Consider the following 21,021-nt stretch of genomic DNA (forward strand, 5'->3'; position numbering starts at 1 on the left):
TAAATGCTGCATTCAAGGACGACTTTTTGATTTAATACACGCGAGTTTTTTTGCGTTTTAATTAGGCTATTATAATTTGTAAGAAAAATTGTAACCATTGCTGTTTAAGATTTAGATGATTGAGAATCATCTACATGTATTAACAACAGTTTTTAATTTCATTTTTTTGTCATTGCTATGATTTTTAATACATATTATTCCGCATAGTAGTAGTAGTAGTAGTAGTAGTAGTAGTAATAGCAATGATAGAAATAGTTGTCATGTCATGGGGGTAGTTCAGATGTGATATTCAAATTTAACATTAATGCAATGCGACATAATGTGTAGAGACACTGCTATGAGTCATGACTGTATATGTCCAACGACAACTTCGTATTCGCAACAAATATTTCCGACAGCCCATGAAGGCAGCATTCATTACACTGCATGGTATCACAGCGCGGAGGAGGCCGAACAGAACCGCGGCATCAAACTTTAATTTCACCTCGATATGTGTGACGTTAACACGCGTTACTTGTTGAGTCATTACAATCCGTTGAAGTCACATACTGGTAAGTTGCTTTTAGCTTGATTTGGTCTGTTTTTAATGTCGTTAATTCTTCCGAACCGACGTAGGACCATAGGGAAGGACGGTTAGCTGTAACGTTGTGTCCGATAAGAAGAATGACGTCACTAGCTTCATATAAACATGTCGATTATTTTATGTTTTTTTATGCGTCAAAAGGGGATATTTGTCAAGTGTCAGTTTACCAGTAAGCTTACAAATACTTATTATGCTGTTGAGACAAATGTTTAGCAACTTCTCTCCAGCTAGCTTAAATCAACTTTCTGCTTTCGCGTAACCACGACAACCGTTGACGTATTACGTCGTTATGTGTGGTAAATACCAAAATACAGGCGGAGATAATGTCCCAACAGCATAATAATTATTTGTACGCTTATTGGTATACTGACACTTGACAAATACCTGAGCTATATTGAATTGAATTTATTTATTTTAAATAGGGACAATGCAATTTAACATAATTTCAATACAAAGCATGAAACTGATGTTCTGCATAAAGAGTATTTGGCTATTGCTCATTTCCACTCGTGTCCCCAGTTGGGCCTTTGTGTAAACAAACAGATTAAAATGTACAACATTTAGTTACATAAAACCTCATAACACGATATGAGGATACATTAAAATACATGTACAACAATACAAATGCTATAAACCAGTTTAAAATAAAGTTTGAAGATACTATTTAAAAGTAGCATTTCAGCATTTCACCTGTTTTGTAAAAGATTTTAAGTCCGAGATTAATTTTATTTCAGGTGTTTAATGTGTTCCAGAGTTTTGATGGAGAAGGCTGATTGACCAAACGTAGATCTACGATATTGTACGCTACAGTTTCCATTCCTAGTCTTGATACATTTAAAAACAAGTTTGAGGAAACATAAAAGCTCTGAGTAGATTGTGTTTTTTCAGTATGTGACAGCGATGCCACCGGAAAGGTTTTTGTCCATTATTTTCAGGTCCTGGTTGTTTAGTCCAGCATGAACTGCTACATTTAAATATGATCATTTTATGGCTTTGGAAAGAGAAGCGTGACACAGAGGCCTCCTTGTGCGGCGTTATGGCCTGTATAATGCAAATGTTTATTATAGCCACTAAAACAGTTCTTCTTGTTGACAGGAGCAGGAATTAGAGGAATGCAGGGGCAGATGAATAAGCACATTGTTTTTGTATTTTACATTACCCCTGGTGAGACAGAACATGAAAGCCTCCTGGTTGCTACTAAAATGTATTCTGCTCTGCATTCCTAATACAGGATTAATGGACAATGCTGTTTCATTCATTTGGCAGTGTATCCAGACTGTAAGCTCAGTCATAAGAAGTTCTACTTGACCTGACAAAGAGTTCACTGAGTTGGTCAAGGACAATTAAGCAGGGTACGGTAGTGGAAAAGTAGAGCAGAGAGCTTTTATTTGAGTAAAAGCGGGATTAAGACAGCATGAAAATATTCTATCACAAATTTAAATTCCAACATTAATAACTTTACATAATCCTGTGATGACTTTTTGGTTGTGTCGATATCGACTCCTGTGGACAAAGGGGGTACGCCTTTGCTGATTTTGTCCTGTATGTTTTCTGCAAGCAGCAACCTCCGATGTGGAAAAATGAATCCGATGCAGAAGTGCAAATCCTGCAGTTTGTTGAGTGTCTGCTTGAGGCTAGTTTAGAAAGTATTGGAAGTCACATACACACCAAGCCAAAAAATACAGTTTTTACACCAGAGATGAACATGTTTACATCCTGGTACAAAGAACGAAATAATTTAGGTCTGATTAGCTCATGTCTCGATCGGCACACACTGTACGCGGTTTAATTTTTTATAAAATTCATCTGTTTTGATTTTATGAAGGATAGCCGACATGATTGACAGGCGGGCGCAATGTTACAGTTTGTCAACGGTTTGTATGCGGCTTAAAACCTGACTCAGCTCCAGCTAGTCAGTGTACACCAGCCAGCTTGTTGTTAGTTTGTAAATTGAAAGCTGTACTGTTTAATATAATTGATGGATTATCAAGTATGCAGGGTTTAAAATATTTCAAAAGGAACTAAAAATGAAGTCATTATAACTACATAAATACAAATGTAGTGGTAGTTGGATTCATGACAATGCGTTAGGGCTACACAATATGGAACAAGTTTTAATAGGCCTACATATCCACAGAAAGAAATTGAAAGAGTCATATTGATAAATATATCAAACCTGCGAGCAGTGTAATGACGGCTTTACTCTCTGTACATGGGGCGCCTGCTCTTCCAACTGAGCTAAACTACACATGAGGATATTTTATTTGTTGGAATATTTACTTCCGTCTGAAATACACAGAATTGACAGGCCAGGACATCTGCAGCACTACAGTATTTCATTTTAACTGTATTTTGTTAAAACAATTCAGCTTTATCAAACATTCTAAGTTATGTAATTTAGATATTGCCCTTTGCCATGTTACAATTTGGATGATTGTAACATGGATTGATGACGGCCCTTAAAATGAATCATATCAAACTAGTCACAAGATAAATCTGAGTGGCCTGTTTATGATAAAGAGGAAAGATAAACAAAAACATGTCAAACCAATCATTTCAGTGTTTCCCTAATGTTTGCTGTTGTTTGAAGTATTTTACAGATTTACAATGTGAAATAATTTCTTTAAGGACATGGTATGTGAAGCATCCCTCCGTCCTCTTATCTGAGTATTGTTGCTGTCAGTGTTTCAGGCCCTCCTCTGTGGGGGATGAGATGAGTGTGTTGGCGTGGTTGCCTTTTTATGGCCAGGCCAGCCTCAGCTGTGGGGAACCAGGGGTTTATGTCACCCCGCTCTGATGGTTGACTTGGCCCCAGCAGCCTGGAGCGACAGCAGAGAGACCAGCTGTCTCGGTGTTGATGTGAGACTGCCCGCTGCTGTGCTTGACCACACGAATCTAAGCACAGTTATCTTGCAGAATGAGCCGACATGGTTACAATTAAAGTCTGAATTGTTCCACGTTGAAAGCATCTATTCATGTTCTACGTCATGTAGTCATTACTTTGATATTCAAAGCTTTGTACATGCAAAGTAAATGATTGCCAATGATTAACAGCCAAGTTTCTGCAGGGTAATTCTGCAAACAGGGGAGCTATTTCTGCAGCTATGATGAGTGATACCGAGGCGATATAAATTCAAAACAGTGTTGAAGTCCATATGTATGTAAATTGTCTCTGATGGTAATTGCAAAGTTGCACCAGCAAGGGGCAACACTATCATTCAAACAGAGCGATACAGAGAAACAGTAAACATCTTCATGTAAACCGAGCCTGTTGTTGATTTACCCTGTTTACATACACAGAACAGCTTGTGAATAAACACCGCCCAACTGAATACTTGAACTCCTGGACGCCAAGAGTGATTTCAAAGTCATCCTCGCTGTGTATAAATCTAGCGTATATTTTTATTTAAAAGTTGAAAACTACATTTTCCAAGATGATGCTCATATTTTTCTATTTTCCCCAAAAAAATTAAACATGTTAGATTTTCTGTCTCGGATGTGGCCTTGATTGCCGTTCGATATGACACACTACATATGTGATAAAAACTATTTATTTTCGGGGCTGACGACTCCTGGAACTGCCGGATCAGGCTATCATTGCGCTTATTACTTGTATTCTGACCTCCTTGATAGCCTGTTAAAACATCACTGAGCCTAAACATGGTCTCACAGACTCAGACTGTCTGTAGACTCTCGGTCTTGTTGTTGGATGTTTAAACTCTGATACATTTGGCTCATTTGGTCACTGAAGGCTAACTATAGTATCTTTTTACAAGTGTCTGTATGTAGTAAGCCTGCGGATACTCATGTTATGCAGTTCCAAAATACAGATACACATCATCAAATATTTCCAGGAATAGAAATAATCACTGACGATCATGTGGAGTTTAACCAAGAAAGGTACTCGAGTCCTCTACTGTGACTAACATCACTGTACCTCTCTGAGTGTTTTTCTCTAGAATATAATAACTGCAGGTCATGAGCTCAGAGGAGCTGACAGGTTGATGTTGTTTTGGTACGTGATGAAAGGAGGGCATAGGGTCCCTTTCACATACTGTATATATCCTCCAAGTTGTGTCGGTCAGATGCTGCCATACTGCTCTCTCTCTGAACTCCTCTCTCATAGCAGAAAGATTGTTTTCACCACGTCCCGTCTCTGCCTTCCTGCATGGGTTTAAATTTCTGTCAACTATTTTTAGAGATGATTGTAAGTTTGTTCGATACTTCTCTGACTGTTGGATTTTTAAGATGCTAGGGCTGTCAGTCACAATACCAGAACTTTAAACATAGATATGACACTTGTAAGAATGAAACAAAATCAATACCTGTTTCAATACCGATTACAAGCAACTCCTGCACACCGAAACGTTGCCAATGTATTTTTGCAACTAGAAAGTCTTTACTCTCTCTTTTGCTCACGCCAGCATTTGGTTCACAGCATTTGTACTTTTTGAGACTATCAATCGTTAAAATAAAAAAAGATTGTTTCATTTCAGAACACATGGTATCACAGTATAGAAGCACTTCAAATGTTGACAACCTCATGAGATGTTGGAAGATACTGAGAATTGTTCTAGGGCCTGACCGATAAGAAATTATTGGGTTCACTTCATACTGATATAAGGAAGAGAAAAAAAAATTATATCGATAACTCGGCTGATATCTTTCTTTGATCTATGTTCGATCTTTAGAGATAGATAGATATAGATAAACATTTATGGCATGAATCCCTCATATGCAGTTATCAAACTCTCGTGAAAAAGATAAAGAATGAAGACATGATGGTCACTCAACTGGAAAATAAGTGCATGTATGAGCATCACCGCTTGACGCTCTGGAGATTGATAGTGTTTGTTGTAATACATTAATACAATTGTAATACAATGAAACGCAAATGAAATGCTATTTGACTGGTGAATAAATGTATCTGCGATAAAATAGCCGATACGATAGTCCCTTTATATGCTAATATCGGCCCATATTATCGGCTTGGCGATGAATCGGTCGGGCTCTGCCGCTCTAGTTTGTTCCTTGTGAAAACTTGTTGCTTGAGAACGAATGTTCTAGTTGAATGACTTTTATGAAAGAACATTTTGAGTATTTGTAACAGAGGCCAGTGGGAGTAAGAAATCAAATAGGCAACAGAGTAAAGGGGGAGCTTGTCCCGTCTATGTAAGGAAATGCTATTATCCCCTGTAGCGTCCACACAATCTCTTCCGCAGAAGTTCAGATTTTTTTCGTGGAGCAGGTCTGGTTTTGAAGTCCTGTCTGCCCTTCAGGAGTTCAGCCTGATCCCTCGCAGAGCTGTGTGCACCGATGCATTGTTGAACCCTCATGAGGAATTTGTGTTAAGTCCTTTGGCTGGGGGACCTGCTGGGGGCTTTATAACAACCTTTAAACAAATCTATGTAAGCAGATACCTGTGTATTTTCAGCTGGAATGATCATCTCCAAATATTGTCAAGCGTTTGAGATAGGCCTTTAAATCAGGGTCGTACTAACTCAACTGCAACTTGTGTTTTTCAGTGTAATCACGTGTATCAAAGTGTGTCAAAGGTACTGTCTTTTCTCCTGTTGACCCAAAAGTCTTCAATCCAAAACCAGCTTTACTAATGAAAGAGCCATGAATGACTTCAAATATACAGTCTAGGATTTTAAAAAATATCTTGTAAAACCATTTCTTTGACCAAACTTTTAAAGTAGTTTTTCCCAACAAATCTGAGTAAGAAACGAAAACTTCTAAAGTCTAAACACAAACTTAGGAAAGACAGTAGGGTTATATGTCAGAAAATATTTAAATAAATAGCCATAGCAATGTCCCACAGTCTGAAGTGACATGCTGAGTCCAAACCCCCAAAATATTCAGTTAGAAATGGCCTGTTTTTGTTTGTTTTTTTCTGATCATTTTCTTTACAAGTTTTCACCATCGATACTTTCCGATGTTAACCATTTTAATTCAGTGTATTTGCATTGCTAGCATTTTCAAACTACCACCACACAAAAAGTAGTGTAAGAGGCGAACTGGATTGTGAGTAGTTTCTGAGGTTTTTACCAAATTTTTGTTGAAATTACCCATTACTGGCTGCCTAGGACTTCTATTTTTGTTGCCCCATTATTAAAACAGGTATCGATATGAATTCATCTTTACTAGTATTTAATCAGAGTTTGAAATTCTGGTATTGTGACAACTCTTTGATACTTAAGACTGCAAAACAAAAAAGTAGCTGGATTTATTCCTGCAGTTATATTCTCTAACCACCAACATTCATGACACCTGTGCTTCTTAAAGGCTCTATTTTCTACAGAATCATTTTTTTCTGTCTGCTGCTGACACAGATTGCAGAAAGTCATGACAGTTGGTCTTGGCTCTGTGTTTTGGTATGTTTCTCTGCTGATGATGGTGAAGGGGCCCGGGCTCAGCTGGCTTCTCTCTCAAAGACCTCTTACTCACAATGACTGGCCACAGAGACATACCAGTGGGAGTGGAAGGGGGTTTATACTCTCCACAGAGCGTAAGCCCACGGCTTGTTAGGTGTCCTCCCCCCCGCCAATACTGCCTGCAAATGGACACTGCGGGTGTATTTATAGCCCCTGAGCTCAAGCGAGCTCTCTTTCTTAAACACGAGTAAGGAGCTGGTCGTGTTCACCAGAGTTTTGTTGAGTATCGCTGTTGTATTTTCTAGACGCTGTTGTATTTTCCTGTAGAAGAGCTCGACAGGTAGGAAAAAGGACTGTTTGGATTTATTTTAATTTAAATTCTTGATTTACTTCAGTTAGCAGCTGTGTGTGATACTACTTAGAGGTATCGTTGTAGAGCTTTAAGACATGTGGCTCTAAGGTTGAAGATTTCCATTTGTTCATCTCTGCTGCGTTAATGTTGTCAACGTGATCACAGCAATTTCAAAATTCCTTTACCTGTGAGTAAAAGTGTGTAAGGATTCATGTTTGAGAATCGTACACATGCTACAATAGCTGTTACACTGAGTTGATTTTATTGATTTTTTGAGAGACAGAAAATCAATCAGTCCCTTTTTTTATTTGTAACTTTCACTATTCAAATCTTTTTCCTAAGCAGAAATGTCACGTTAACCTTTGATCTGTTTCTCAGTTTTGAAGGGTCGCTCCTTTTTTAGGGACCAAAGGAAACTGATGTAATTTGACAAGATCATTTTTTATATCATTGACCAACAGTTGCTAGATTAGACAATAACAAGCACATTTAGTTGTTAACTTGTTTGACTTGAATGTAATGTATGTTTCTGGTCTTTTTTAGATGAAAACTTCACTCTGATCACGACCACCAAATATTGAGACACCCAGAGAGGAGAGATGGAAAAACCAGTCCTGCAGACACAACCCTCCACCCTTCCTTTTTTCGACACAGCCCATGCCTTCAACCTGCTGCGGGGGATCCATGAGCTCCGCGCAGAGCGCAAGTTTTTTGATGTGACTTTGTGTGCGGAGGGCCGCGAGTTCCACTGTCACCGCACAGTGTTGGCCGCTGCCAGCACTTACTTCAGAGCCATGTTTGCAGGAACTCTGAGGGAGAGCGCGATGGACCGGGTGGTTCTACACGAGGTGTCAGCGGAACTTTTAGGTCTGCTGGTGGACTTCTGCTACACGGGAAGGGTCACTGTCACTCAGGATAACGTGGACGTCCTGCTGAAGACGGCTGATCTGTTTCAGTTTCCCTCCGTCAAAGAGGCCTGCTGTGCTTTTCTGGAGCAGCGGCTTGATGTTTCAAACTGCTTAGAGATCCAGGACTTTGCGGAGGCTTTTGCTTGCCGAGGGTTGGCGACCAGCGCTCGCCGCTTTGTCCTGAAAAACATAATGGAGCTGGCTAAAGGGACAGATTTTGAGCGATTGTCATGGAAGCGCCTCCTTGAGTTTGTGTCAGAGGATGAGCTCTGCGTGGACAAGGAGGAGACGGTATATCAGATCGCTGTGCGCTGGGTGAAGGCTGATCTTAAGCGGAGGCTGCACTACTGGCCTGAGCTCCTCCAGCAGGTCCGGCTCCCTTTTGTCAGGAGGTTCTTCCTGTTGGCCCACGTTGAAAGCGACCCGCTTGTTTACCTGTCGCCCACTTGCCTCCGCATGGTCAACGAAGCTCGCAGCTTCCAGTCCTGTGAGTACGACCGCCATGACCGGCCCTGCCACCGCATGAGGCCTCGACCGTCCACAGGACTGGCTGAGATTCTGGTGGTGGTCGGAGGCTGTGATCAGGACTGTGATGAGCTGGTCACGGTGGACTGTTACAACCCTCAGACTGGACAGTGGCGTTACCTGGCTGAGTTCCCTGATCACCTGGGAGGAGGCTACAGCATAGCTGCCCTCGGAAGTGATATGTATGTCTCAGGTAAGAAGACCTTCAAACACTTCACTAACACTACAAAACAATGTTTTAAACAATCTAACCGCTGTTCTTATGATCAGGATCAAAACGTACCCAAGTTTTAAATAACACTTCTGATCTTCTGGCATGTTTTGAACCTAAAGTTTCTTAGTTTCCTAAAGCATGAAAGGTAGAGAGAGAGCGAGAGAGAGAGAGAGAGAGTGAGAGCGAGAGAGAGCATCTGATGTCCATTGATTTTCACAGGTCGGCTTATACTGACATTTCTCAAGCCATTTTTAACATCTGATAAAGATGCAAAACTGATAGAGAGCAGAGAAGGTTACACTTTCTAAATTGCACAGATACAAACGTTGCCAAATTTATATTTGTGCAATTTAGAAAGTTTGCAGGAGCTTGCTTTCTATTTCTGGTTATTAAAAACTAGAAATTACCCAATATTGGGTGCCTAGGACTTGTATTTTTGTTGCTATGGTATTGAAACTGTTGAACCAAAATCTTGTGTTTTTGTTGAAATCAGAGCTCTATCTGATGTCCCACCATCTGTCGGAAAGATGTGGGTAGAATAGTGTGTATATTAGATATAATGTTGTGTGAACGCTGCAGTCAGTAGATTTCCATTCCCGCTCCTTCACCTTATGAAACGTGCGTCAGGATTATAAATAAACTGCAGCCTCTGCGGCTCCATGTGGGAACAAGGCGAAGTGAGGCAGGACATGGTGTGCTGCCAAAACACCACAGTGGTGTCATCATGAGCATCTTCATCACCAGCTGACTGGTCGATCCTTTTGAGAAATGGTCTTATTCTTTCAGTCAGAGCTTGAGTTACTTGCATGACAACATATTTAGCCATGTTGTTAGCTCAGGGCTGCAGGGACAGAAATAACAGCAGAATTGCATAATGTTGGGAGGCAGACAATGTTTTTATATCCTTGGATACAATTTCATTCACAAAGATATGAGATACTTCTTATGCAACTGGGTAGGTTGAATTATACAGTCCCTGCAGTTAGACAGATCTGCTGCTTTTATAGACTCAAAACAGACGAGGTTTTCACAGATGTGTCGTGAAAGTCTGGGATATGGTTTAAGATGTTTTTACCCTGTTTTTAAACATGGAAGGCCCCATATTTTAACAAAAAAATCATAATCATTTTTCTGTACGGGCCGATATATCTTATATATATAAGTGTTCAGGGATCCTTGTGTAGGTGGATCATCATTGTTTTGTGTTTTTTTTTTATGTGAGCTAGAAGATTGAAATACCTCCAGACACATTGAACCTGCTCCTTTGTTTTGTTTTTGATCTTATTGTACATCATGATGTCCGAAAACTCATAATAAGCATCTTCAAAGCGGCGTTCAGTTTTGACGCACCATGTGTGTTACCTCCAGGTGGCTCTGATGGCTCTCGCCTCTACGACGGCGTGTGGCGCTATAAGTCCAGTGTGAACGAGTGGACGGAGGTGTCGCCCATGCTGAAGGCGCGTGAGTACCACAGCACCAGTGTGCTCAAAGGTCAGCTGTACGTCGTGGCTTCAGACAGCACCGAACGATACGATCACGCTCTGGACTGCTGGGAGGCCTTACCGCCGATGCTTCACCCGATGGACAACTGCTCCACCACCACCTGCAGCGGACGCCTGTACGCCATTGGCTCTCTGACCGGAGAGGACACCATGGCCATCCAGGGCTACGACGCAGAAACAAACCGCTGGTCCATGGTGAGCTGTGGACAGATGCCACCCTGGTCCTTCACTCCAAAAACTGTGACCCTCAAGAGCCTCATCTACTTCATCAGGTGAGTATAAGTTACAAAACGAGACTGGGATATAAATCTTTTCAATCAAAACCAGCACTCCACAAGTTTTATTTACAATATACAGCTGTTCTCTTGAAATGATACTTAATGAACACGTGAGGGAGAAAAGATGTTAAGAAATGGTGCTGCCAGCCTGATCCCCATGAAATAATGTACTATGTAACATAAGTTAACAACTCAACATCATCCATACTTTGTGACAAAGGCATCTTCACTGTATCATGTTGTCAACTATCATTCTGATGTTACACCACAAGAGGACGCCATTGTACTCTCATCATAAACTTTCTTTTTTCAGTTTCCTAAGATGAGTAATGACAAAATAACAGCACATTAATTTATTTAAAAAATCATTGTTGCCTTGTTTCAATCATGTTCAGAAAGTGAGAGTCTTCAATGTAAAGGTAAAAGTTAAAAAAGTTATTTAAAGTTCAATTCATTTCATATTTATGTGGTTTATCATTACACACCTTTCTACATGAGTTTGTAAAAATGACTGTAATATAGTTAGCTTTTTAAATACTTTAAAAATGTAGGGTATGCTTGATGATTTGAAAACCTTTTGTTCAGTAAAGTTAGCATGAAGTCATTTTTGTCTGCAGTGTGACTCTGGTTTGTTTCTCTTTGTAGAGATGACTCGGCCGAGGTGGACGTTTATAATCCTCTGAAGAATGAGTGGGACAAAGTCAGTCCCATGACCCAGGTTTGTGTTTCACATATTGTCATTTGTTCGGTTACATGAAGGTGGAAAAATATTTTTAAAGCATTGTTGACAGGAAAATATTTTTGATAACAAAATCTTTGAGTTCTACATCTGACAAAAATTCAATTATCAGATCAATCCAAAATATAGATGAATTAAACAAACTCCAATTAAGTAGTGTAAAAATAAATCAAATGGTCAATTTGCTTTTGTTATTTTTGTGTTCTTGACTGCATTTTGTCATTATGTTTATCTACCTCTGATGGCTTTGTGTGGGTGCTGTGGGTGGAGGTGTGGGTAAGAGCATTTATGTGTGTATGTTGTGTGTAACTGTTTCTGTATCACACTCTACTGTTTTGTGTTTTTTTTTGTTGGACCCCCCCTCGAAAATGAGGTTGTTTATCTCAAGGGGCTATCCATCAACAAACAGAATTAGAACAGAATTCAATCCTCTTTTTTTCTCTGCAGGTCCATGTTGGAGGCAGTGTGGCCGTATTGGGGGGTAAAATCTACGTTTCTGGAGGTTATGACAACACGTTCGAGCTGTCAGATGTAGTCGAAGTCTACGACCCGAACACCCGTACGTGGACTCTTGCCGGGCGACTCCCTCAGCCGACGTTCTGGCACGGCAGCGTCAGCATCTTCCGCCAGTTCATGCCTCAGGTGTCCAGCGCCTTTGAACCCACGGAGATACCGGAGTCCAACGCCATCCACCTGCACCGGCACCAACGTCACCTAGCCCTCCAAAATCTCAACAACAATCTCAACCAGAACCAGAACCAGGACGTGAACCCGGCACACTGAGAGTCTGATGTCGTGTTCAGTCTCAGTCCTCTTTGTGTCATGACCTCAACGTAACGCTGAAGACTGTACAAAGAGCTCCTTCTAATCCACCTGACTGTCAAGCTGATAATTCCTCTAAAGGAAGGTGTTCCTCAGCCCTGTTTGGGCTCAGTCCACGATGGATCCTGTAGACAAGTTTAGGGATCAGAGGCCATTCATTGCCCTTGATGGAGGGTTAGGAACACGGGAAACATGGGAAACATGGGAAGTTAACCAAACCAAACTGTCAGTCCTCAGGGTCGAGTAATTCTTAATCAGAGCTCCTTAGTTCCAAGTGTTATCAGACCATTTAGGAAATCAAAAAGCAATAATTTAGTTTAAAAAAAAGCTCAACCATGAAGGCAGGGGGTCTCTCTGCATATATTTCTCAAACATATTATGAGAACCACTCGTCCTCGTCTTGTTAATCAAAGGCTGGACTTACTGTGCGATCGTATAAAAGTCGAGGTGCAATCAGGAAAAAAGTCCTAAAGGTGGGGTGTCAGCTGGCAGTTGGCTGGTCAAGATGTTTGACATGGCAGAAATGCCCACAACGAGCGCTCCAGAGCAGTTTTAGGGTTCGGTGCCTTGCTCAAGGGCACCTCGGCAGTGCTCAGGAAGTGGACTGGCACCTCTCCAGCTACCAGGCCAATTTCCGGACTTGGTCGGGACTTTAACCGGTGACCTTCCGGTTCTAGTAGTTTGTGCCAGAGAGGACATCATACCTGGGCGTTTACAGCCCCACATGTCCTTTCTTCCCTTTCCTTAAACCATACCTGTGTTTTTGTTAATTTTGATAATTTAGTCCTTTAATGTTGTATGGAGTGCGGTTTTAAAACAGTAAATCATAAACAATTTGTTTTCATTTGAAGACATGACAATCACAAACTGATATCCAGCATCATAAACACATTAGCCAATAGGATGGGTCGTCTTACCAGGGGAAATATCTTCAGCTCGCCATCTTCCTTGCTGATGATAATTAGGACATCTCCTTGTGTCGCTCCAGACCTTTAAATCAGTCCACATCAACCTTTAGAACCACCAGAAGAATATGCATGAAGGACTTTGTCTAAGAGATGTATTTAAAGATGTTTTTACGTATATTTATGGATATATATTTGTGCTGTGGTTGCTTAAGGTGTCCCAGATGCATCACAGATTAAGTAACATGCGGTCGTTGTTTGTGGCGCGTCACCGGTTAAAACTGGAAGTGCAAAAAAACATCTCAGTTTGTTGTCATGAAAAACTGTTTTTGCCTTAATGTTCATAATGTTTTAAGTGTTGTTGCATTGATGTTTTCTTAGTTTTTTCATACAAGCTTTTGATTTCATTTTTGTAACTACAGTGATGATTAGCCGTGCATACTGTGTCTGTGCAGTGTTTACAGTGTGGGTGTCAGAAATGAAAACTGCAGGCAGAATCAGAGCTGTTAGCATGTTGCTAATGTGTTTCTTATATTGGACTAGTTGCAGCAGAGTGCGAGGTTATTTTTTTATAAATAGCATAAGTAAGCTGATGCGTTCACTTATAAATCTTTATCTTTTAAACATACAATCACAAACCTGTGTGGCGTCTTATTTCATAGAAAGGATGTCTGGAAACAAACTTTAAAGATGCCCTACAGAATCCATCTACCGCTTACTGTTACTAGGTTATAAAATAGCCCGATATCAATGCATCTTGATGATCTACTAAAGCAAACCAGACCATCAGGTGGATCATTGATTTCTTCTCTAAGGTCGTTTTATTATTCCCACTGCTGTCACTGGTTCAGTTTACAAAATGCTATTGTTAACATGCAGAAAAAGGAAAAAATTTTTTACAGAGTTGTACATTAGCTGGTTAAAGAGAATGATCAGAAAAGAGATAACATACACATGATGCCAAAAGATAGATCAGCAGCTTCCTGGGCTGTATGCACTGGACTATTTCTTTGTTGTCAATCAATAAGGCTTGGTCGTGTCAGGAAACAGCGTGGAGCTTCTATAAAAATGTCACTTGGAATTTTTTACGACTTTAAAAAGTGGTAACAAGAAATGTTTTAAAGCCAGGCGATCTCTTTCTGCTTGTCAAGCATTTGTGCAAAGCTAAGCTAAGCTAACAGGCTTCTGGATGTACAGTAGGCTTGTGTTTAACAGAAGTGACATTTTTAGCATTTTGAAATATTTACCAGCAACTTTCCAGCACACTGGCACTTCGATACTTTCCAAAAGTAGGGCATATACTTCCAAAAACAAAACCGAACACCAGTGAAGATCTGACTTCTAATTCCCCAGATTCAAGCTGATAAAAAGAAGCTGAATAAAAAAGAAATAAATAGACATTTAAACATTCAAGCAGCCAGTCAGAAGCATGCAGTTCCATGTGGAGGAATTCATAGGTTTTTTGTCTTTCTTGAAGCTTATTCTCTTCTCCTGATCTGTAAGGTCAAAGTTCAAATATCAAGTTTAGTGCTTCTTATGTAGGAAGGAAGTCTTCTCCGTCATTCTGAGCTGGTTGCACAGTCTCTGGTTGGTGCTTTGGTCATCAGGTCTTACTCTCTGATATGTTCTCAACCATTCCCTCCATATCCAACGTGGACTCGTACTCCTCACTGTCCAGCCGTGTTTGCTGCAACACTTCCGGCACAGAGAAACTGTCTGCTGCCTCCCCATGTCCGAGGTTCTGGTTTGACGCTTCCTCCTCCTCCTCCTCCTCCCCCATCACCACCGCCTCCCTCGGCCCGATCACCACCCTGACGACGCAGCTGGAACTGAGACTGGAGTCTGCCGCTGGGTTGGAGGATTCCTGCACGTCGTCAGTCTCAGGGTTGTAGTCGGACTCCTCTGCCATCAGCGAGGGATCTTCTAAAGGACTTCCATCCACGTCCTGCACGATCACGTTCCTCAGCTTCCTCTGCCGCGGGTTGTAGTTCTCAGTGCGTTTGTGGATTTGAATGTGTCGTCGCAGGTGAGCCTGTAGCGGACCGTGTGAATAGATGGAGGGTTTGGAGAGATTATTCAACATTCAACATATTCAACAGGATTTTAGTCATGTAACAATAAACTAATAAACCGCATTAGTCAGCAATAAGGTTGTCAAAATCTTTGATACTGTGTTTTTATATTTTCCATTCGACTAGTGTTTTAGTCAAGACCACACTAACCGAGACCATGACATAACCAAGACCAGAGTGCTCAGAGACATAGACAAGACCAAGACAGACGACACAGAACCATATAATCAGCTGATGAATTAAGATAAAAAAAATTTGCAGAACAAGCCATTTGAAGATGTCACTTTGGGCTTTTGTGTTATTTTTTTATGTGTTTTCTGATATTTCACAGATAAAACACACACAAAAAATAAATCTGGAAGTAAAAAACTCCCAGTTACTGCTCGCATCAAATTTAAAACTCTGCTGCTCGCTTACAAAACAGACACAAAAACGTCTCCTCCTTACTTTAACTCTCTCATCCAGGTCTACACTCCCCCCCGCCCCACTACGCTCTGCCAATGAAAGGCGTCTGATCCAACCTTCACAACAGGGTCCTAAGACGCTGACTAGACTCTCCTCCTCTGTCGCCCCCCGGTGGTGGAACGAGTCCCTCTGCACCTTTAAGAAAAAGCTAAAGACCCAGCTCTTTCATGAATACCTACTAACTTAATGATGATGGTCTCCATATTATTCATGATGATGATGGTGGTAATGACGATGGTTTTTGTTTGATAACGACGACTTATAAGATGGTTTCTATACTGATTAGAGCTCTCAAGAACTGCCCTCAATGTTGTGCTTTGCCTCTGGTCACTTCCTGTCAGCACCTGTGTGTCCAATCAGACTCAAAGCTGATCGTTTGCTCTTACTGACATTGTTCCCTTTTTTTCTAGATCCTTGCTTGTGTTGTACTTACTCTCTGATGTACGTCGCTTTGGATAAAAGAGTCTGCTAAGTGAATTGTAGAATTGTAGAAAAAACACATCAAATGCAGATAGTGACTTCAGTGAGCGTACCTGTCGAGTGAACTTGTAGCCACAGTCGACACACTCAAACTTCCTCATGCCTTTATGGCGACGCAGATGAACGCGGAGCTGCTCTTTGGCTGGTGAAGTAAAAATACAACAAACAGAAAAATCTCGTTTGGAAGTCTGAACCAATGCTTTTTTGTAAACTGATAATGAACCTACACTTTGCTTCTTTTAACATCTCACTAACCTTTGAAGGTTTTGCCACATATCTGACAGCAGTGAGGGCGTCCTTCCTCGTGCTTGCTGGCTTTGTGTCGGAGGAGGGCTCCTTTCTCTGTGAAGCGCTGCTCACACACATCACAGCTGAAAGGACGCTCCCCGGTGTGTGTCCGGTTGTGTTTATCCAGACTAGCTGGAATAAGACAAAGTCGGCGATTTAAGTTATATCTGCGTCAGTCAACGACTAATAACTGCGTCAGGTCGTGAAGGATGGATCACCTTGTGTCCTGAAGGTTTTTCCACAGAGATGACATTGGTACGGCCGCTCCCCGCTGTGTATGCGCAGATGCATGTTGAGGTTGTTCTTCTGGGAGAAGGCATGGCCGCACAAGGTGCACACAAAAGGACGCTCGTTCCTGTAAAGCAGAACCAGAGTTTAAAAAAAGAAAAGCGGAATACAGGCTATCACAGTGTGCTAAGAAAAAAGGATCTCTGAATTTATCCGTAGCTAAATTTATGAAGATCTAGTTCTGTTGGCTGTCTATAAATATGGACAGCATGTCTCCATCTCCATGAAGCCAAAATACCACAGTGATGTGCGCAGACATATTGTGTTGGTGGCGTAATTTGGAGCCAGAGTCCTTCCCCTTTCGCTAACCCATCTGTTTACACATCTGAGGAGGGGTTTATGACCTATACTGAAGCCAGTCAGCAGGGGGAGCTCTAACTGGGTGTTGTTTCATCTTATTTATTTCTGGTCAAATAGAACATTTTTACACTACCTGTGAATGGCTTTAATATGCATCTGCAGGCCGTTTCGACTGGACGCTCGATGGCCACACTCCTCACACACAAACGGCTTCTCTCCCCGATGTTTGGCCGCTTCGTGCACACGCAGCTCTGACTTGGTGAGGAAGGTTTTAGGGCACTGGGGGCACTGAAAGTCAAAACGCTTGTTATGACAGAATGGAAACCCGCAGGCATGTACTTGGATACAAACGTGGCTTCATATGAAAACACAGGATTTCTCACACAATTTACACCCTAGAGTGTTTTTATATTGAATGGGTGGAAATGAAAAAGACAGACATTAACACTCACTGCGTTTGGTTTGGGGTGACCGTGGACCTTCATCATGTGAGTCGTCAAGTTTTTCTTGTACATAAACTGTTCAGAACATGTTGAACACTGAAAGACATGAAACAATACGATTGAATATAATATTTTAGAATAACTCTGTATTTGATGTATATATATGTTTTGTGCTACGTTTCCTCAAATTTGGGGAGATGTAGGCCGTACCTTGTAGGGCATGTTTCCTGTGTGGCTGACTACGTGCACACGCAGCTCTTCTTTTCCATTAAAGGTTGCCGAGCACGTTACGCACGTATAGGTCTGTAGTTTTAAAACAGAATGATGTATTACATATTTTACTTCTGAGACGTCTTACTGCAGTGAACACAAATGTTATTTTCTTGTATTTTTTGTTTTCTCTCGCTTACTCACCTGCACTTTGGTACAGTCTCTGACCTCGTGTATCAAAAGATTCTCTTTTCTAAAGTACCTCTTTCCACATTTAAGGCAACCAAAAGGCCTCTCCCCTGTATGCCGCCTGTGGAAAAAAAACACAATGGCAATATTTATCTGAACTAAAATTCAAATGAAAACACCGCAGACACATGTGCATACCTGTTGTGGACCTTAAGGTAGTATTTGCTCTTGAAGGATTTGTCACAGACGGGACACTGCACACAGTCCTTCTTGGAGTCTTCCTCCACCTCCTCGCCGTTCTCCTTTTTCTCGGTTTTAGTCGTGGCCCTGCGTTTTCGGGGTGTTGACGTGGATGACGCTAAAGAACTTGGCTCTGCAACGGGGACGTACTCCTCGTCTGTGTCGTCATTCAACTCCTCAAAATCCCCTACATCCTCATCCTCATCCTCATCGTTGTCTTCTACTGCTCCCTCAGCGACCTGGCCAACGTCTCTTTCATTTAAGTCGATCTGAAGCTCTGTAACCTGCAAAAAGCACAAAGAAATGTTTGTTCTTGTAGGAACATATTGTAACTAATGCCTAAACTATGTAACACATTTTCCTACAAAATGTTCATGTATTCTACCTCAGTTTCAGCAAGTTGCTGGTTTTGGTTTTCCACTCCAACATCACCACTTTCTCTCTCCATGGGAACAACTGGAGCGCTCTTGCAGGCTTTTTCTAGGTTTGTATAATCAGTATGAGGGCTTTCATCAGTCACCAGTCGCCTTGGACCCTTTACTAACCGACCAGAGCGCGTGGTAGTAGAAGCGGTGCTGGTGGTGCTTGAATTGGCTGCAACTGCAACAAAGCTGGGCTCTTCTTTTGTGATAATGGGCAAGTTCTCTTCTTTAACTAAACAAGACGAGGTTGAATCTGGTGCAGACTTTCTTGGTCGTCCTCTTTTTCGCTTCACCGGAGCAGCATCCACAGATGATTCCTTAAACTGCTGACAGAGTGCGAGTGCTTCTGGGACGCACAGGCTGACTGCCGCACGCTGCACCTTGTCCAGGTTTTCAGCGTCCAGGGTTAGCTTTCCAGTGTAGACAAAGTTCAGGAGCTGCTCCAGGCCATCGTTTGGACACTCCTGAAGGCAGAGCTCTGTGCTCGGTGCAGAGGGCATGTTGGACTGCGGATGGAAAAGTTCACTGAAACATGCCAGGATGTTGCGGTGGGCCAGGTAGACCACTCCACCTCCCACATTCAACACTGCATCACAGAACTTCCCTACTGCCCTCTGCTGGTTCAGGGAGGATAGGACACGCTGTGCATGGCTGCTGTCTGCTGCAGGCATCCCTCCTCTTTCACTAATTGCTGCTGCAGAAGACACAGGAACATTTTTGTAAATCCACTTATTACTAGACTTTTTTCACTTTGCACTCCCATGCAACCCCATATTTTGTAACCTTGAAAAATTAGTTTGAAGCAACTAAGAATTATTATACTTTATGGCTTGGAATGCATGCGTTTTAACAATAATTGTTCTGTTGATTATGCAATCAAGCAATTATTTTGTCTAGATAATGTCACAAAATAGTGAATGTTCATAGTTTAGGAGTCCAAATAATTTGAAATGCCAAACCAACAGAATACATTTTGAGATTCAGCAACAGTCCAGGTACCCTTAACCTGCAGTACTCATGTAATTGAGTCCCAGTGTGCCTTGTTAATGTAATTTCAAAGCTACGAATTCTTTAAACGCAGCCTTAAACCTTAAAATTTAACATTTTTAAGAGATTAATAAAACCTGCATTATCCAGTTCTTTAAATTTCGGAAAAACATAAAGAATAAAATATATTTTCCAGGAAGAAACACATTCCTCTAAGTTATTGCAAACCCCTCGCTATCTACGCACCTCGACGTTTATTTCTTAGCACACATTTTAAGACGCTCCCTTAGCGAGGTACGAACCCGACAGCTGCATCTTCACACTCACATCTGCAGTCTCGATAAAAAAAAAAAGAAAAGATATTCACGCTCTCTTGTTGAAAATAACTGCTTCAAGCGTGCTGTAAATAATTTAAAAACGCAAAGCAGCTACAAGCTCCTTCTTTTCGTTTCTTGTAGGCCCCTAAAAAACTGTAAAAGGAAGTGACGCTAGTTACGCGACAGAACTCCGGAAAAGATTTTTGTTGACCATTATTCTACACAAAAACTGAACGGCCATGACGTAAAGTTTATAGCTACAAAAATATTTATTAAACTCTTAATGACCTTTTACTAATTTTAGATATACTGTATAATATGTTTAAATAGTTTATTACTATTGTTTTATAATTTCTGGGTAAATAAACAAACTCCGGGTAACGCTATAGTCGGCCATCTAGAAGCGGCGTCTGTTTGTGGCTCACACATGTAAAGCTAGCCTACTAGCTGGTAACAGTCGGGCCGCTTCTTAAACCTCATGTGGCAAAAGTAAACTAAATTAATTCAGTTTAATTTTTTAAGGTTGGTCTCTGGTGTTCTGCGCTTTGTCTGCAGAGTTGGGGGTGAGTTTGTTTTCCCATTTTGTTGTGAAAGTGGAGTGTTCCTAAACCTAACGCATTAGAAACATTGTTGCTGGTTTCACCTGGAAACATTTAAATTTACTCAACACAGCTTTGATCTGCTATCTAATAATCAAGCTCCAAATGAATCTAATGTCACTGTGCAAGAATAGTGGATGTTTATTCATTTGCATTCTTTAAATGGAAGAACTATACGTTTTTTATTTATTTATTTATTTGTTTATTTGTTAGGGACAGTGCATATTAATGAACAGCTGTAACAATTACAGCTGTAAAAGATGCCAGATTATAGCAGAAGTGCTAGTTTCCATCTGTTGTCCCGAGGCAGGTAACAGAGAAATACAAAGGCACAAGTGACACCAGACAATAATAGAGGTTAAAGGTTAAAGGTGGTCACAGACTTTCTTTGATCCACTGTTTGAGGTGTGTTTTGAAGGTTGCATATGTTTGTGAGTCTCTTTATTGTGAGTAATATTTAGTTCCTTTGACTGACTGAACAGTTTGTGTGAATGTAGTGCGTCTGTGTGGGACCTC

At 41.1% G+C, this 21,021-nt stretch overlaps 2 protein-coding genes across 6 annotated transcripts; one reads left to right on the forward strand and one right to left on the reverse strand.

Annotated features, from left to right (window-relative positions):
• The first annotated feature begins 397 nt into the window (after window positions 1-397).
• klhl21 (kelch-like family member 21) lies at window positions 398-13,829 on the forward strand. Of its 2 annotated transcripts, none has more exons than XM_061058005.1 (5): window positions 398-551; window positions 7,856-8,938; window positions 10,328-10,733; window positions 11,385-11,457; window positions 11,926-13,829. In XM_061058005.1, the coding sequence occupies exons 2-5, from the start codon at window positions 7,912-7,914 to the stop codon at window positions 12,259-12,261; spliced, it is 1,842 nt and encodes a 613-aa protein (XP_060913988.1). In that variant the 5' UTR covers window positions 398-551; window positions 7,856-7,911; the 3' UTR covers window positions 12,262-13,829. The 2 variants fall into 2 exon arrangements, with proteins under 2 accessions (XP_060913988.1, XP_060913989.1); XM_061058006.1 differs by lacking the exon at window positions 398-551 and adding an exon at window positions 7,147-7,300.
• Window positions 13,830-14,003: 174 nt separating this feature from the next.
• Window positions 14,004-20,066, reverse strand: zbtb48 (zinc finger and BTB domain containing 48). Of its 4 annotated transcripts, none has more exons than XM_061058007.1 (11): window positions 19,892-20,066; window positions 18,566-19,296; window positions 18,139-18,464; window positions 17,956-18,061; window positions 17,752-17,844; window positions 17,551-17,637; window positions 17,232-17,386; window positions 16,729-16,865; window positions 16,478-16,642; window positions 16,276-16,364; window positions 14,004-15,237 (listed from the first exon to the last, which is right to left on the reverse strand). In XM_061058007.1, the coding sequence occupies exons 1-11, from the start codon at window positions 19,902-19,904 to the stop codon at window positions 14,809-14,811; spliced, it is 2,331 nt and encodes a 776-aa protein (XP_060913990.1). In that variant the 5' UTR covers window positions 19,905-20,066; the 3' UTR covers window positions 14,004-14,808. The 4 variants fall into 4 exon arrangements, with proteins under 4 accessions (XP_060913990.1, XP_060913994.1, XP_060913991.1 ...); XM_061058011.1 differs by having other exon boundaries at window positions 18,566-19,293; window positions 19,836-20,066; XM_061058008.1 differs by having other exon boundaries at window positions 19,836-20,066.
• Window positions 20,067-21,021: the final 955 nt, after the last annotated feature.

Source organism: Labrus mixtus, chromosome 15 (assembly GCF_963584025.1).
Source record: "Labrus mixtus chromosome 15, fLabMix1.1, whole genome shotgun sequence".
NCBI lineage: Eukaryota > Metazoa > Chordata > Actinopteri > Labriformes > Labridae > Labrus > Labrus mixtus.